The sequence below is a fragment of the Aulonocara sp. 'chitande type north' Nkhata Bay genome, linkage group LG9, assembly GCF_057382095.1.
Source record: "Aulonocara sp. 'chitande type north' Nkhata Bay isolate Kocher_YH1m ecotype deep benthic linkage group LG9, A_spYH_male_GT1.1, whole genome shotgun sequence".
NCBI classification, from domain to species: Eukaryota; Metazoa; Chordata; class Actinopteri; order Cichliformes; family Cichlidae; genus Aulonocara; species Aulonocara sp. 'chitande type north' Nkhata Bay.
The window spans coordinates 12471270-12489685 of record NC_141352.1 but is presented as its reverse complement, the minus strand read 5'-3'; the positions used below and the strand labels follow the sequence as shown (position 1 = coordinate 12489685).

General features: G+C 40.7%; 2 protein-coding genes and 1 pseudogene across 2 annotated transcripts; 2 read left to right on the top strand and 1 right to left on the bottom strand.

Annotated features, from left to right (window-relative positions):
• Window positions 1-8966: 8966 nt before the first annotated feature.
• On the top strand, window positions 8967-10375 carry LOC147321769 (pituitary homeobox homolog Ptx1-like). Its single transcript, XM_086305107.1, has 4 exons — window positions 8967-8997; window positions 9404-9768; window positions 9871-9954; window positions 10103-10375. The coding sequence occupies exons 1-4, from the start codon at window positions 8967-8969 to the stop codon at window positions 10373-10375; spliced, it is 753 nt and encodes a 250-aa protein (XP_086161233.1).
• Window positions 10376-11447: 1072 nt separating this feature from the next.
• Window positions 11448-13243, top strand: LOC147321768 (general transcription factor II-I repeat domain-containing protein 2-like). The gene is made up of 2 exons (XM_086305020.1): window positions 11448-12795; window positions 13185-13243. The coding sequence occupies exons 1-2, from the start codon at window positions 11448-11450 to the stop codon at window positions 13241-13243; spliced, it is 1407 nt and encodes a 468-aa protein (XP_086161146.1).
• A 2255-nt stretch (window positions 13244-15498) lies between these two features.
• On the bottom strand, window positions 15499-17823 carry LOC147321767 (uncharacterized; annotated as a pseudogene).
• Window positions 17824-18416: the final 593 nt, after the last annotated feature.

Sequence of the window (18416 nt, the reverse complement as noted above, 5' to 3'; positions counted from 1 at the left end):
ACACAGAGACAGACTAGACACTGAACAGAAACTGTAATACACATGAGAACCCAAACCTAAGAACTGATCCCTCACCAAGAATAACAGAAACAGATCTATAATGATAATAATAAACAAAGCACCAGAACATCAGAAAACAATCCATAATGCAAAAATAAACCAAAACATAATAAACTCAAAATACTGGGTCCAACGGACCCAGAACCATGACAGTTTCAACCCAGTTTGTCTAGCAGATTCTGTATATCAGCTTTATTATAGGGAGGACACAATTTCCAGATTGTGTTGAGTAAAATCAGGTTTTTTTTCTTTGTCAGTTTAACAGTTTCTGTTTTTCCTATCACTGTTCCCTGTCTGTTTTCTTACCTGGTTCTTCCTGACCTTGTACTTTCTCCTCACGGTCCCCTCTTTCCTCTCTCCCTCTTTGGACTGACAATCATACACAAATAGATTGTATTCAATTAGATGAAAAATGACATTAATATGAAAAAAAAAATTCTATTAAGATCACTAACAAAAAGTCCTCTCTCAGTGTACTTTCAACCAAAAGGCAAATAACCAAACCACATGAACATCTAATAAAAGATATAAACATTGAAACACTGATCCAACATTATTCTTGATTGACGGATCATTTGATCTTACACTTTCACCTGAATGTGGCTCCTTTTTTTGAAAAAACTTCCTCATATCCATTATGAAACTGGCTGTCTCTCTGTACACAAACACACACACACACAACAGGAGGGTTAATGGGCATTCAGTCAGTTAGCTAGTTAGTATCCATTTCAAACAGGACAGTGGCAATTCTTCAATTCTTTATTTATTTGTCACATGTAGTTATAACTAGTACAACACACAGTGAAATGTTTTTTCCGGCTAAAAAGTACTCCCCCCCCGACTGTGCATCTTACCGTGCAAAATATTACGCTGTAATAGTTAAGAGCTATAGTGTACGTATTTACATAAATACAGATGTAAATGATAAAATACAAATAAAAATAAGGATAAAACTCAAAAGAAAATTATATACTGTGTATGGAATTGTCCATCGTGTTGTCCGATTTGTGTTTTGATTGAGGAGTCTCACTGTTTGTGGGTAAAAACTCCTCCTGAACCTTTCAGTTCTTGTTTTCAGGCTACAGAGGCGTTTCCCTGACCTCAGTGGCCTGAACAGTTTGTAAGCGGGATGGCTGGAGTCGTTAGTGATCCTGATGGCCCGGGATCTGCACCTTTCAGCATAGATGTCCTGCAGTGTTGGTAAAGATGTTCCCATAGTGCGTTCAGCTGTGCGCACGACCCTCTGCAGGGCTTTCTGTTGCTGTACTGTGCAGTTCCCGTACCACACCGTGATGTTATTACCCAGGATGCTCTCAATGACCCCGGTGTAGAATCTCCTCTGGATGTTCTTGGAGATCTTAAACCTCTTTAAACGCCTCAGATGATAGAGGCGCTGTCTGCCTTTGCTGATGAGGAAGTCCGTATGTGTGTTCCAATTAAGGTCCTCGTTGATATAAACACCGAGGTATTTAAAATTAGAGACTTTCTCCACAGGGTTTCCATTGATCTGAATTGGGGTGTGAGTTTTCTCGCCTCTCTGTCTCCTAAAATCAATCACCATCTCCTTTGTTTTGCTGATATTCATGGAGAGGTGGTTTGCCACACACCACTTTGCTAATCCGTCCACCTCGCTTCGGTAGGCCCTCTCGTCATTCCCGGAGATGAGTCCTACCACCACTGTGTCGTCAGCGAACTTCACAATGGAGTTAGTGGGGTATCTGGCCGTGCAGTCCGCGGTGTAGAGGGAATAAAGAAGAGGGCTAAGCACACATCCCTGGGGGGCCCCTATGTTCAGTGAAAGGGTATGAGAGTACACATCCCCTATTCTCACCGACTGTGGTCTCGCAGTCAAAAAGCTGTGAATCCACCTGCACAAGGATGTGCTGAATCCCAGATCCCGGAGCTTATCCGTAAGGATGTGGGGCACTATGGTGTTGAACGCTGAGCTGTAGTCTATAAACAGCATTCTCACATAGTTCCCACGTCCCTCATCTAGATGGCTCAGTGTGGTGTGCAGGACCTGTGCTACAGCATCTCCAGTGGATCTATTTGTCCGGTATGCAAACTGCAATGAGTCCAAGTCGGGAGGGAGGAAAGAACTAATAAAGGGTTTCATGAGCCTCTCAAAACATTTCATCACTACAGATGTTAGGGCCACTGGGCGATAATCATTTAGGCTGGCTGGGCGGGTGTTCTTAGGGATCGGAACAATCACTGATGTTTTAAAGCAGGTGGGGACTACCTGCTGGGCCAGGGAGGCATTGAAGATGTTAGTGAAAACTGTAGTTAGCTGATCTGCACATACTCTTAGCACACGTCCCGGTATGCTATCTGGTCCCGCTGCCTTCCTGCAGTTGGTTGCCCTCAGAGCTCTCCTCACGTCATGCTCAGAGAGTATCAGTGGTGCTGGTTCAGCAGCGGGGGCGGGTGCAGGGCTCTGAGATTGAAACTGAGGCGCCTCAAAACGCGCAAAAAAAGCATTGAGTTCGTCAGCTAACTCCGGTTTCGTACATCTCACCGTGCTGGGTTTATAATCTGTGATTGTTCGTAGCCCGTCCCATATATGTCGGGAGTCGCCATATTGGAAATGCGACTCCACCTTGTCCTTGTAACGCCTTTTAGCCGCTTTCACAGTCTTCCTTAAACCATAAGAAGCTGCTTTATAGTTGGTCATATCGCCCGATGTGAGCCCCATATTGTAGGCCGTGGTCCGTGCTTTGAGAGCTCTCCTGACAGTAGAGTCAACCCAAGGTTTTTGATTGGGAAAGGTCCGAATTGTAGTCGAGGGGATGATGGTATCCACTAGCATTCCAATGAAGCTAATCGCTGTGTCCGCAAACTCGTCAATGTTTGCGGAAGTATCCTGGAATACGTCCCAGTCTACATCACCGAGTACGTGGGACAGGTAACATGCTGGTGAAAATTAGGCATGACCTGTTTTAATTTAGCCCTATTAAAATCCCCCGCCACTATGAGGGCGGCATCTGGATGTTTAGCCTGGTGGCCGCTCAGCACATCATGGAGGTCCAATAGCGCCTTGTTGTTATCCGCTTGTGGCGGGATGTAAATCGCAGAGATAATCACAGCCGTGAACTCCCGAGGGAGGTAAAATGGCCGACAGAGGATGGTGAGAAGCTCCAGATGGGGTGAGCATGACCGGGACAGGACCGTGATATTCTGAGGGTTACACCATCTGTTATTAACCATAAAACAAACCCCACCGCCCCGCAGTTTACCGGATTCCGCAGTTCTGTCCGAGCAGAAAATAGAAAATGATTCCGCCGGGGTTATCCAGGTTTCGGTCAGGCAGAAGATGTTGCAGTCCCTGATGTCTCGCTGGTACCTGGTTCTCGCCCTGATGTCGTCCAGCTTGTTCTCAAGTGACTGGACATTAGCTAGCAATATGCTAGGCAGTGGAGGGCGGTATGCTCTGGTACGCAGCCTGTTCCGGACCCCTGCTCTTCTACCTCTGTATCGCCGTCTCCTTTGTCTCCAACATCCTCTGGAGTCATTGTTCTTGTCACGGAGGATCTCTTCCGGCCACAACGTTGTGTCCAGTAAACCCGTAGCAGAGGTGAGTGAAAAGTGTTGTCCTATATCCAAAAGTGTGCCAAAGTCATATTGAGTCCGGCCTAGTGCAACACGAGCAAAAAAACCAATAAAAAACATAAATAAAACGAAATAAAAGCACAGTCGTCGCAGAGCTGCCAGGGCGGCAGCCGAACTCAACGGCGCCATCTTGATCACCCTAGCCTGCAACAACAGCAGGCTAGGGACAATTTTAAGTCTTAGATTTTAAATAGGCTGTATACATTTCAATGGGAGCAACAGGACTGTCAAATGTCGCTGAATTTACTACAGAGCAGGACGGATTGTAGAGTAGCAAACATTGTCGGAAAACACGTTTTTAACACTGCAGGTTACCTGGATGTAATGCTTTTCAGCTAAAAAGAAACATGGTCTGACTCCTACCTAACTATATAAAGAGTAACTGAAGGTTAAATGCAGCTAATATGTCCTGTTTTAAGCCAGGCACTTACACCTCCGCTCCGTCTCAGCCACCATCGCTCTGGCAGCAAGATCGCTAGAGCCAGAGTAGGGGAGAGGCGAGATGGAACAAACCATTTTGGGAGGGGGGGGTATCTATACTTTTGTTGTTACAATGTTACGTCTCAAACAAATATAGTACTGTATGCTTTTTATATTTTTAGTAGTGTGTCACACAAACAGCAAATAATGTTAAAAAAAAAGTAAGAAATCTTTGGGGGTGCTTTGATTCATTTTGGGGGTGCTGAAGCGCTATTAGCAGACAGCAAAAAATCAATAACCAGAAAGTGGCTAAATCCAACTCCGCCAACATTTGAGGATTGGTTTAGTGTGTTTTTTGAAATATTTAATATGGAAAAATTAAAAAAGACAAATTCTATAAAATATGGAATAAGTGAATTAGCTTTGTGTCCCCCCTCCGCCCTGAATTTAGGTAAGACCAACCCTGAATTGGTGTATCTCCCATGTATTGTACAATGTCAGGTCGACCCTCTACTTCATAATATGTATCGGATGTACTTTATGTAAATAAGTTATGTAAACACTGTCAAGACACCGAGTTACTTTTCGTTACCTGAAGGTAAAACAAAAGGAATAAGAAAGTCGTTCTTTATTTTATTTTATTATTATTATTTTATTATATTATATTATTATTTTGGGACTAAATAAAATCAGTGCACTATTGTAATAAGTCTTTTTTTCAATAAAAATTTAATAATAATAATAAAAAGAAGTTTTGTATAAAACATTAGGGCATTAATTGATGAAAATGTTTTTCTTTATTTTCTTGTATCATCCAGTATTTGTAAATAATGTACACAAAGGTTGTCCAAGAAACCCCTCAAACAACAACCCTACCTCAAACTTACTGAATTTTTAGAAACATAAGAGATAAGATGCATTGGGAATTTTTTTGCCTCTGTGAAATACAAAGTGAATACAGATTAATGAATAACTCATTACCTGAGTGGCCATGGATTGATATTGTACATTCAGCTATTACATGATGATGATGATAATACACCAGAGTTGCCCAACCCAATCTAACACTATATATCTGAAACTATGACAGGCAGGAAGCCATTCATGCCTGCTGAAAATACGTTGAGTTTATCATCTAAATGTTACAAACAAACTTGGTAGGTTCAACTACAGTGCTGTCAACCTCTTAAGACATTACAGCCAAAATGTCTGCTGTTGATGTCTGTTACGACCCAAGATAATGCAGGTATTATGTGTGTTTATGTTTGACCCCTCCCATCAGAGGATGGCTGTGGGATTTTTTTTTATTATTATTAATTTCATTTAATGAAACTATCTGATAGGGGCAACTGAAATCAAACCAATGCATTTTTAAAGTGTTTAAAATATGCCAAATTATACCAATATTACTAATAAATAATGACTTAATTTAGATCTTTGTGATCATGTGAAGAACATTATTGAGTTTATAAGATAGCAAATGGTAGTTTCACCTTCTTTGAAATGCACCTCTACATTGTAAAAGTCTCTGACACTAAAACACCCACATAAGTCAATGTAAACAATAGCAAGGTTAACGATCCACACCAACGCTCATCATAAACCCCACAGACACATGCATCTGGCCTCCTCTGGCTTATTCAGAATTAGAGACACACCTAGTTCACCCAGTGACCACTAAACATACGCTAATGTGTCTTTTAGAGTTCCTGTATCACACCCTGCTACCTCTGATTAATTATCAAGTCAATGCAGACAGTTGGCACCAGGGCCATGAGAGATAAATGAGGGTAAAGGTGTTTGTGTTAACATGTCTTAATTTGAAGTAACTGCAAAGACACAGAAGTCATATTGTTTGCAGATGACACAAAGTTTAACTAGAAACAGAGAATGAATTTAAGAAATTGATGACTTTTTCTATAATTGATGAACACTGAATCTGAGCAAACAAATCTCATACTGTTCAGGAGTCTGATGATAAATAACATAAAAGTAAAATAAATTATCTGGAAAAAAAAAACTTATTCCAGTGATAATGCATCACAAACTACTGTGGTCTCCCACATTACAAATATATCGATGACCTATGAAACACACCCATTTTCTGCAACAAAGAGTAATAAGGAATTAAGGATCATAAATAAAACCACTTCAACAGAACCACCAAATCCAATTTTTAGCCTTTTTATTAAATACTGTTAAATTTAAAGACTTGACTGACCTCAGAACTCTACACATAATTTATAAAGCAACAAACAAATCTTTGTCCCACAACATTTAGGACTTGATTAGGATAAAGACCAAATCATGACGACCTGAGAGAAATCCTTATGTTCAGCAAAGCTTCAGATGAGGATTTCTTCCACCTTGGTCTTGCCAAACCACATGCTGGTGGTTTTCACAAAGATTTAAAAGACTTCCATGTCATCTGCAGTTTTCAACATGGGAGCTACACACATGTTTTATCCTGTTTTACAGGTTTATTTCTTGTAGATTTTATTTTCTTGCTATTTAAATATAAAACATAGGCTGTTTTGACAAGACTCAGTGAATCTCAGTTAAAGTAAAAAAAAGAAAGAAAGAATTAACATGTAATGTACGTCTGTTTTTGCTTTTTTCCTCAGAGTTGGTGCAGTAGATCAAGGCTCATGCAGGAGACTGATAAAGTCAACTTTATATATGTTGGAAATGTTTCAGTCAGTGCCATTCATTTTCTTCCAACAAATGACGACATTTCTAGGATTAAATACTGGCTCTAACATCATAATCTACAATATTTGATAGGATGTTAAAAAGTGCATGCATGTTACACTTTACAAGTCGTGAAATCTTGTGTTTAGCCTCTGACCCAGAATGTCACAGCAGAAATGCAGACTCGTCAGACCAGGAAACATTTCTCCAATCTCTTATTGTCTAATATTTGTGAGTCTGTTTCCTCAGTTTGCTGTTCTTAGCTGACAGCTGTTGTAGCCAGTGTGGTCTTCTGCTGCTTCTAGCCCATGTGCTTCAAATTCTGACATGTTGTGCTCTCAGAGATGGTCTTCTGTATAGTTTGCTTTTAATGAGTGGTTATGTTTAGTCACTCCTGCTTTCCTATCAGCATGAACTGGTCTGGTCTTGTTGCTCTGACCTCTGACATCAAGAAGCTTGTTTCATCCAGAGAAGTGCTGCTCACTGGATGTATCGCTGAGTTTTACATTCTTTTGTGCAGTTTGCATTAAGTTTATTTAATGTCTTCTCTTTGATTCACCACTCACTCTTTCAAGTTGTTTTCTATCTCGGTGAATCACTGAGATTTAAAGAAGGTTCCACACAAGCATGCCCTGATCAAGTCCTAAATGTTGTAGGTCAAAGATTTGTTTGTTGCTTTATAATTTACGTGTAGAGTTCTGAGGTCAGTCAAGCCTTTAAATTTAAGCGTATTTAATTGAAAGGCTGAAAAGTGGGTTTGGTGGTTCTGTTGAAGTGGTTTTATTTATGATCCTAAGTCTGTTATTTATCATCAGTTTATCAATGATAGAATTTGTACATCTCCCAAATAGCAGAGTTTTGTTTTGCTCAGATCCAGTGTTAGTTCATTATAGAACTTTGTATCATCTGCAAACAATATGACTTCCGTGTCTTTGCAGTTACTTCAAATTAAGACATGTCAATACAAACACCTTTACCCTCACTTATCTCTCATGGCCCTGGTGCCAACTGTCTGCATTGACTTGATAATTAATCGGAGGTAGCAGGGTGTGATACAGGAACTCTAAACGACACATTAGCGTATGTTTAGTGGTCACTGGCTGAACTGGGTGCGTCTCTAATTCTGAATGAGCCAGAGGAGGCCAGATGCATGTGTCTATGGGGTTTATGACGAGCGTTGATGTGGATTGTTAGCCTTGCTTTTGTTGACATTGACTTATGTGGGTGTTTTAGTGTCAGAGACTTTTACAATGTAGAGGTGCTTTTCAAAGAAGGTGAAAGCTACCATTTACTATCTTATAAACTCCAAAGGATCTCCATATGATCAAAAATATCTAAATTAGAGGTGTAATTTATTATTTGTGTGTAATATTGGTATAATTTGGCTTATTTTAAAACATTTTAAACATCAGGTTTCAATACTCACTGAAATAATGCAGATTTCATGCAAAAATATATTTAAAGAGCAGCTGTATTTTCTCTGAAACATTTGAAATTATAAACTATGTGCACAAATCTTCTGATAATAGAAAGTAAATTAAACATCGGTGCAAAGATCAAACTGGTTGCTTGTCTGAAACAACCAGAGCAGGAAGTTAAATCAAAATCATCTAACACAGATCTAGTTGACATGAAAGCAGAACAAGTTAAAATGTTCTCAACTCACCAGTGAGAAATACCCATAAAAATCACGATTTACACCAGCTGCAGCTCACAGTCAACAACTCAACAGGTTTGGCTTTCTTTACAAAATGAGAATTTTTCACATCATATAGTCCATCATGTATTTCAAACACATGAGTAAAGATGTGTTTGTTTAATTGATTTAAGTGCATTAAGTGTTTCATATTTTATAAAGTGTGAGTTGAAAGGATTTGGTAAAGCTCATTTGTATGGCTGCTTTCTAACTGTACTTTCTTTTTTCAGACTGGAGAAACAGCATTTTAAAGAAATGTAAATGATGCCAGTTGGTAGAAAGAGCCTGACTGCTTGTAAAGAGACTCACAAAAGAAGAAGCTCAACCCCCCACATTCCTGCCCACACCCACAAACCTCCTTAAAAGCCCAGGAGTATTGCTCTTAAGTCTTAAGTCCGTCAGTCTTAAGTTCCTATCCTGCTTGGTTTGGAGCTCTTTCAGCAGAGACACTTATTCCAGCTTTCCTGCTTTAATCACTGGGATTTTAAACATGGAAGATTATGGGATGCACTTTTCTCCAGGTATGTACTCAGCATTGTTGTCTGGTGAGCTAATATGAAGAGAGTTGGTTAACCTCGAAGACAATTTGCAAAAATGTTCTTTCACTCTGTGTTGTAAGTCCTGATGGCAGAAGTCACCATTTCTCCCTCCACAGCTGAACAGAGAGTCCACTTCAGGACCATCTGGGCTTTGAGTCACTTTTTAAACTTTCTAATTGGCAACATCTGGTGGCACATTTTAATAATTCAGCAAGTAAAATCAAGTGACATTGTGTGTGGGAAATTGATTAAGGCTCATCAGTTGATCCCTTTTGTATTATTTTCTGTTAAAAAACTCAACTGTGCCAAAACATATCAGTAGCCACGGTGACCCATGTGGACCATATATATTTGTGCTTACTTAGCCTCTGTCTTTCTGTCCTCATAGACTTGTGGATTTCTGGCAGCAGCCTGCAAGGGAGTCTTCCCTTGGAAGAACTTGCAGCATGGGCTGAGGCAGCTCTCGCTAAGGAGATGAGCAACAACATGTCTGAGGCTGCTGAAGCTGTTTCCAGCTCCGTCACGGAGGAGGAACTGGTTTTTGCTTCCCCAAGAAACCAGGAGGGCAGCAACACTGTCACAAGTACTATGTGTGTGAAGGACGAAAAGGCCAAGGTGCTCAAAGGAAGGACCCGAGGGCTGTTCTCAGACAGCCAGTTAAAAACTCTTGACCATCACTTTAATCAGAAAATTTACCCTGACCCACAAGAGATGACAGAGTTGTCAGAGCTGACAGGACTGACCTACAAACAGGTGAGTGTTTTTCAAGGTTACTAGAACACAAGGAACTGAATTCGTTTTGAATGTTGGGTCTATTGTACTCATTAAATTTCTTCTGCTTCCCTCCATCTTTAGGTGAAGACTTGGTTTCAAAACCGAAGAAGAAAGTTTAGGAAGATTCCAGATTCTCATCATCTCAATCAGGGCGTCCCGCTTCATGTAAGTATCTCCAATTATTAAACAGAACTGTTTTTAATTCAGTCACTATCTGGGGAATTCATTTAATTAGATGAAGCGTATTGATTATAATTTAAAACAAGAACTCTGTAATGTGGTTTTACTGACTGTGCATCTGTCTGTGATTCAGTTTCAGGGAGCATCCTCACTCGGCGAACAACTGGACATCAGCTTCATGAGAAAGGGTGCAAATAATCAGGCCCACTATCCTGATGCTGTGGGCAATGTTGTCTCTGGACCTCAATGGACCCTCCACAACTCACCCCAGATGTTTGGCTGGTCGATGCCACCAGGCAACGGACATTATGATTGCAACACTGGTGTCTTAAGCACTGCATGGAATATGAACGACCCTGGACTTCACAGTGCAAGTTTTTGCAGAGAAAGCGGAGAGCCTTGCTAACAGCTAAAGATGGCTGTAGCTACTGTTACATCTCTCTTTTATTTCTCAACTATCATTCTGAAGCCTTAAGATTGGTATTTCTGATATACTGGACGCTAATGTTATTTTTTTTATGTTTTCATTTTAATGTAAAGTTATTTAAAAGTTAACACAGAGGCAGGTTTGATAAAACTCAGTGAACTTCTTCGTCATTTACACTTTTACAAAACAAGGAAAAATTAGCTTGGTCATAGTTGGTGGGGTAGATTAAGGCTTGTGTGAGTGATTGATAAAGTCCACTTTTTATATGGTGTAACTCAGGGGTGCTCAATACGTCGATCGTGATTGACCAGTCGATCGCAAAGGTAGTATTGGTAGATCGCATGGCATTAAAAAAATAGATGCCAGCCTATCATCCATCCCGTCAGTTGATTGATACAGGGAAGCTAGTCAGATGACATCGGATTTTTTTCTGACGCTTAGGTCGCTGCGCATGTGCAAACAGCGGCGCGAAGTGTAGTAAAACTGACAAGCTAGTCAGCGAGTTAACTCCAATTTTTAGCTCTCGGTTTTTTCTAAACCTAAGAAAGGGTTAAAAATGAGTGAGGGAGCTGGACCAAGTAAGAAGACAAAAACGTATCACTTTCATACGGAATGGGAGGAAGACTTTTTTTTCACGATGTCATTTTCGAAGTGCGTTTGCCTCATCTGCCAGGCTGCCATCGCAATGCCAAAGAAGGGAAATGTGGAGCGGCATTTTTGAACTGTTCACGGAAAATACGACACTACATTCCCGCCGAAAAGCGAGCTAAGAAAGAAAAAGGTGAAGGAACTAAAATCCCAGTTGTCCGGACAGCAGTCATTTTTCACACAACAAACTTCAAAAGCGAAAGCCGCCACCGAAGCATCGTTCCGGGTGAGTCACATCATCGTTAAAAACAAGAAGTCTTTTCAAGATGGAGAGATGGTAAAAGAGGCATTCGTTGAAGCAGCTGACTCATTGTTCCGAGACTTTAAAAATAAGGCAGAAATAACATCTTCGATCAAAGCTCTCCAGCTGTCAAGAAGTACAGTTACACGGCGCTGTGAAGCCATGGCGGAGGATTTAACCCAGCAACTTTGGAAGGACATCGGAGATTGCCAGTGTTTCTCACTGCAGTTGGACGAATCTACGGACGTGAGTGACACAGCCCAGGTGTGCATTTTCATTCGTATGGTGTTTACTGATATCACTGCAAAAGAAGAGCTATTAACAGTCCTGCCCATGAAAGAACAGACGCGAGGAGAGGACATATTTCAGTCGTTCAAAAACTTTATCGAGAAAACCCAGCTCCCAGTGTACAAATTGGTGTCTATTACCACAGATGGAGCACCCGCAATGGTTGGCCGCTTGAATGGATTTATTGCCAAGTGCAGGCAGGACGATGCTTTCCCGGACTTCCTAAATTACCATTGCATAATCCACCAACAAGCGTTATGCGCTAAAATGCTCAACATGAAGGAGATCATGAATGTTGCAACGAAGATCGCCTGTTCTATTCGCGCCAGATCTCTTCAAAGACGGTTATTTCGTGCACATCTGGAGAAGGCTGACTGCGACCACTCTGAGTTGTTGCTACACACTGACGTGAGGTGGCTTAGTCGAGGGAAATTCCTGCAAAGATTTCGAGAGCTCTGTCCGGAGATTAAGGAGTTTTTCCGTGTAGCTGGACAAGCAGAATACATGCAACTTAATGACGGTCAGTGGCTGTTAGACTTGGCATTTTTAACCGATCTGACAAACATGTTGAATGACCTTAATCTACAGCTGCAAGGAAAAGACAAAACAGTGATCAACATGATCAGCTCAGTTAATGCTTTCAAACGAAAGATGCAACATCTCTCTTTAAAGCTGCAGCGCCATGATTTGATAAACTTTCAAAACCTGGCGTCAGAGCTGGAGATGCAGGGGATGGCCTGTTTGCAACTTGACAGTGCACGCTACACAGAGCAGATTGACAATTGTCTGTCAGAGTTTGACAAACGCTTTCAAGACTTTTCTTTGCTCGAGCCAGTCGCTACCTTCATGTGCTATCCTTTTCGGGAAGATGCTGATGTCGATTCACTCGCATCAAAAATTGCAAAACTATTTCACCTGAACTCTTCTGGAGTGGAAGATGAGATTTTGACACTACAAGCCGACATTGAGCTGAAGTCCAGAGATCATGGACAGTTCTGGAACTTACTCACAGAAGTAAAGTACCCCAACATGAGGAAATGTGCTGCCTCTTTGACTGCATTATTCGGCTCCACTTATTTATGTGAGTCATCATTTTCCCACATGAACATCATTAAGTCCAAGTACCGTTCCACCATGACTGATGAACATTTGGAAGTGTGTTTGAGGCTGGCCGTCAGCAGCTACTGTCCGGACTATGCATCCCTGGCTGATTCAATTCAGTGCAAGTCATCAGAGTAAACTCAGGTAATGACAAAAAATTTACATTGTTAATTGTGTTGTGAAATATTGGATATTGCGGTTATGCATGTATATACATTGTAGATATAAAGAATCCTCAATATATTTATAAATAAGTATATGTTTTGGATTTTTGTAGTGGGTAGATCATGTTGACTTGGTCATTTTATAAGTAGCTCACATGCGGAAAAAGTGTGAGCACCCCTGGTGTAACTGTTGTAAAGTCAACATGAATCTGTAATGATTTTTCTTCCAATAAATGAGGACTTTGCTAAAACAAAATACTTTCTCCATGCGTCATTTTTATTGAGTCTCAAACATATTTGGTGTTAAAAAGTGTAATGAAATCTCATGTTTGGTTTCTTGTCACAGGTGGGTGTGTGCTTTCTCCTTCACACATCAGCCAAGGTGGAGAGCCTTACAACAGTTAATGTTCAATATCACAGATATTGTAAATAGTAGCTAGTATCAATGACTGAGCTGACAGGATATCAGGATTCTGATCTGTTCTGTTTTCTGTACTTTTAGTAAATGGTAGGTATGGGGTGAACATTAGGCCCTTTATCTTAAAACCCATTGATTTTAGAAATATTAGAATTCAATAGAATCTGTGGCTTCTGTAAATACCTTGATGCATGCTCAATCATCCAGGTAAGGAAATCCCAAAAAGTTGATTCTGTTCATCTGGACCTAACGTTTTCAGTAGGACAAAGGTTTTCAGTAGGAAAAACTGCAGCTGGTGTAAATCATGATTTTATAGATATTTCTCACTGGTTAGTTGAGAACATTTTAACTTGTTCTGCTTTCATGTCAACTAGATCTGTGTTACATGATTTTGATTTAACTTCCTGCTCTGGTTGTTTCAGACAAACAACCAAGTTGATCTTTGCACCGATGATTAATTTACTTTCTATTATCAGAAAATTTGTACACATAGTTTATAATTCCAAATGTATCAGAGCAAATACAGCTCAGTTTTAAATATGTTTTGCATGGAATCTGCATTATTTCAGTGAGTATTGAAACCTGATATGTATAAAAATGTTTTAAAATAAGCCAAATTAAACCAATATTACATACAAACAATGACTTACACATCTAATTTAGATCTTTGTGATCATGTAGAGAACATTACTGAGTTTATTAGAGACGCACCCAGTTCACCCAGTGACCACTAAACATACGCTAATGTGTCTTTTAGAGTTCCTGTATCACACCCTGCTACCTCTGATTAATTATCAAGTCAATGCAGACAGTTGGCACCAGGGCCATGAGAGATAAGTGAGGGTAAAGGTGTTTGTGTTAACATGTCTTAATTTGAAGTAACTGCAAAGACACAGAAGTCATATTGTTTGCAGATGATACAAAGTTATTGTGGAAGTAACATGGAACAACTTCTGAATGAACTAGAAAATCAATTTAAGAAATTGAAGACTTTTTCTATAGTCGGTTAACACTGAATCTGAGCAAAACAAAACTCATACTATTTGGAAGACGTACAAATTTTGTCATTAATAAACTGATGATAAATAACAGACTTAGAATCATAAAAAAAACCCCACTTCAAATGAACCACCAAATCCACTTTTTAGCCTTTTTATTAAATACACCTAAATGTAAAGACTTGGTTGACCTCACACACATAATTTATAAAGAAACATACAAATCTTTGACACATAACATTTAGAACTTGGTCAGAACAAGACCTGAAAGGAATCTTTATGTTCAGCAAGCTGGTAGTAAGGACTAATGTAACATATCAAGTCTTTGACGTTGATGAATTGATGTAGTTTAAAAAGTCATGAAAGAGAACATCATCAGAGTTTTGGATATAACATTAAGAGATGAATTCATGAAATTGTGTTTTGTTTAATTTTGTTGTTCCAATAGTTGTAAAAAATAATGTACATGAAGAATATTATCTGCCTTGTGTTTGAGAAACTGTAAATAAAATATTAGTTTCACCCATTCAAAACTTTCTACATGTCTCCAAACCTTCTGTCAGAGACTGAATACCCAAATGTTTTAGAGACTTTAGACCTCTATCTTTCCATGTTAACTTGAGCTACAATCCTCTATATTCACAATTAAAGTATGAGACAGTCAATCTAAAGAATCTGGAGCTTCAAAATAGACCTCAAAGATTTTCCCAGGAATGCCTCAAATAACAACCCTACCTCAGACTTTGAATACTTAGTTTTAAGAAACCTGAGATGATACAGTGCAAGCTCCTTGCAAGCTCCTTTGAATACAGTGAAAAGTTTCTGCCTCTGTGATTATCTCCCTTAGACTCTAAATGTTGAGGCACCTGTTCATGCAGTGTCAGTTGGAGCAGAGAGGATTGATGTGTGGCTTTTTGTTTTGGGGTTGTTGAGTTTTTGGTTCTCTTGCGTGCTTTGCTTTAGATTTGTTTCTCTTAGTTTTCTTTTATTTATAAAGATTTAAGTTTCTTTCTGTCTCAGTGAGTCACTGTTTTTGGAGAAGGCGGCACACAAGTATTCAGGCTCACTCTCAGCTCCTCAGCAGCCTTTTCATTCTGTTGGGAGAAAACTCTGTAAAAAACCCAGGAGAAATAAAGACACAATGAGACAAAGTTACTTTCTTTGCTAAACGTGTACACGGGTGAGCTGCTGAGAACAACTCACATCGTGAACAGAGGCTTGGCATTTTTTATAGGAAAGACAGTGAGAACAGGATAAGAAAATAATAAACAGATAAAATAAACAACTCCATATGTGGCGCTAGTCTCGTCAGCAGAGAGCTGGGAGAAAGCTGTGAGAGATAAAACAATCTAAAACAATATGTCCCAAAACAATATGTCTTCGCTGGGAAAGTCTAAAAGGATAATTCTAAACTAATCTAACCATAGACAAAAGGGCATCTTTGTACATTTAAAAGAAGGTAAAGAAACATAGAATCATTTTCCACTAACATTCCCTCCTGTTTTAACTTATTTTAAATGTATACAACAATTGTCTGTGAAGGTTATTTATTAAGTATCTTTAGCAATTTTTTAATGGTCAAAATGTCAACATAGCAGAAATGTAAATCATGTGGCCTAAAGAATAAAACAATAAAAGAATAAAAGAATTAAGGAAGACACAGTAAAAGAAAATACAAAAGTGATAATGAAGGAAAATAATAAAACTAAAACTACAAAAAATAAAAGAAAATAAAAGAATAAGAAAACCTTATGTTGTACCTGTATAAACTACTAATGTGTTAATCAGTGCATGATCACTTGACAAGTCATTTTTAATCACCACGTCATTTATTAGCAGCTATTACAAGTTCCTCTAACAGAATTTCAACGGGATGCTGTTCTTCTTGAGGCACGGCAACATAAGCAGTCATTGTAGTTGTTATCATCTTTGAAATCATTACTCTTAGACATGGCAACACACACAACACTAATATTAGCAGTGCTACCATGATGAAACCTAGAAAGACAAACGGCTTCGCTGCAGCAGCCAACCACGAGCCGCCAAATAGCCAGTCCAGCCAGCCTTGTGATGTGGCTGCTCCAGATGTGTGGTCAGCGACATATTTCTGCAGAATGGTCAAATTCTGCAAAGCTTCATAAATGTCTCCTCCAGCTTCGTATCCATCAGGGATAAACGTGCAACATGTCTCCCCGATCAGCTTACAAACTCCTCCTTGTGATGCTGTTAGCAGGTCCAGTGTCAGTCTGTTCTGCAGCACCATCGTTCTGATGGCCTGCTGTTCTCCTGCTAAGGCCGTTCCCAGGGTCTTAGTTAAGTTGATGTGTCATAGCAGAGCATATCGGTTGATTTCCACGTGATCCCGCACCTCGGCAACTCCAATGCCGGGGATCAAGCTCTGTAAGAATTTCACTCCTCCTCCCCAGATGCGAAACTCTCCCGGCACTCCAGTGTCCACTGTAATGCCGAAAGAATTGGGTGAGGCGATGTCCAATTCACGTCTCTGTCGGCTGCTTGGGTGATGTGCAACACTTTGCATGAAGAAGACGTGATCTGATAATTGCACCAGGGCGCACAGACCCCCCCAACCTTCAGGGAGTGACAGATAAGCCTTATTGCCACATAGGAAGTACCAGTCAGCCAAAACTCTGGTTCCTCTACTGCTGGGTGCACATCCTGTCTGGTACTGAGTCTTTGTTTGTAGTGGCATTCGGTAGCTGTAGTCGGAGCGACAGTTGAGGCTCATCAGCGTCGCGTTACTGGCACAGGTTGTGTTGGTTGAACAGGCCATACACTTCCTCTCATTCCTCGGTGGGCAGAAAGTGTATATGTATTTACATAGGTGAGTAGGCAGCTCCCCCACTGCCCGCGATCCATTGTTCATCACACATACTGGCAGTTGTGATGCGTTCAGTTTGTTCAGTAGAATTACATCAGGCAGCGGGTCTGAGACTTGGGGCCAGGTCAGTAGGTATGTCTGTCCGGAACAGTTCACATTTGTGGGTGATGATGACCTCCAGGTTGCTTTTGCTGGGATGCTGTAGTTGGCCTTGGACCAAAGAGTACCGTAGCCTGGGTGTGTTGCCAGGCCCAACAGGCACCAACTGCGATCTTCAGGTATGCTGTATGGCCACAGGCCAGACGTCTGTGAGGATAGGGGCATATGGGTACATGCATAGCAGTCAGTTTTATTATTCAAGTGAGCTGTAGTGTTCATAAACTGCCACCAGAAGTTAGTGGCGTAGCCATGGGGAAACTTGGTGTACTTTCCTTTGTCATACAGTGTCTGCCTTTTCTTCATATAGCGTGACTTGTTGTCCCTCACGGAAGCAAAGATGAGGAGCCCGGCCAGGGTCAGGGCCGCTGCAGTTATTAGGAGCCACCACCTCATGACAACAGGACACACCCTCCTGTCGTGAGTAGACCCCCCGGCCAGAAAGGCTGTTCCCTCCACCGGGCGAGATCACAACAATTGGGCGAGCCTGTGTCGACTGAGTTTAGATGGCTTCACTTACTCGCCTGCAGTGACTCTGATGGATCCAGGATGGTCGTTCCGCAATTTTGCAAGCGGTGGGCGTGGTGAGGAGAACCTGATGTGGTCCCTCCCACCTGGGTGCGCTCCAGTTTTTTCTTTGGAGCACCTTTATCAGAACCCAGTCACCGGGCTGTAATCTGCAAGACACTGGAGAAACATCATCAGGTTGTTGATTATGTACAATGATCTCCTTGTTTTCTAACAGCTTAGACATCCATTCTGCTAATGTGTTTTCTCTGATTGATTTGTCTATTGGTTGACTGGTGATGGGCAGTGGGAACGGCCTACCATGAATGATTTCAAATGGAGTTAGTTTATGGGAGCCTTGCGTTAAGCGCATCCACATTTTCACTAAACCCAAACATTCAGGCCACGGCCTTCCTGTTTCTGCCATGCATTTACTGAGCCTTTGTTTTATAGCGCCGTTAGTTCTCTCTACAAGGCCTGCGCTCTGAGGGTGATACGCACAATGGTGTTTTATGCTGAAACCGAGTGCTTCAGAGACCTTAGTGATGACATCATTTACAAAATGAGTGCCGTTGTCTGATCGTATCAAAGCTAGGATGCCATATGTGGGTATGAAGTGATTGCACAGGCACTTTGCTACTGAAATTGCATCTGCCTTTT

Excerpts from the sequence above, each read along its gene's own strand:
- LOC147321769 (XM_086305107.1), top strand. The coding sequence starts at position 8,967 with ATGGAAGATTATGGGATGCACTTTTCTCCAG. Across the intron at positions 8,998-9,403 it reads TGGGATGCACTTTTCTCCAG|ACTTGTGGATTTCTGGCAGC; the intron begins GTATGTACTCAG and ends CTGTCCTCATAG. Across the intron at positions 9,955-10,102 it reads ATCAGGGCGTCCCGCTTCAT|TTTCAGGGAGCATCCTCACT; the intron begins GTAAGTATCTCC and ends TCTGTGATTCAG.
- LOC147321768 (XM_086305020.1), top strand. The coding sequence starts at position 11,448 with ATGGCGGAGGATTTAACCCAGCAACTTTGGAAGGACATCGGAGATTGC. Across the intron at positions 12,796-13,184 it reads CCTGGCTGATTCAATTCAGT|GTGGGTGTGTGCTTTCTCCT; the intron begins GCAAGTCATCAG and ends TTCTTGTCACAG.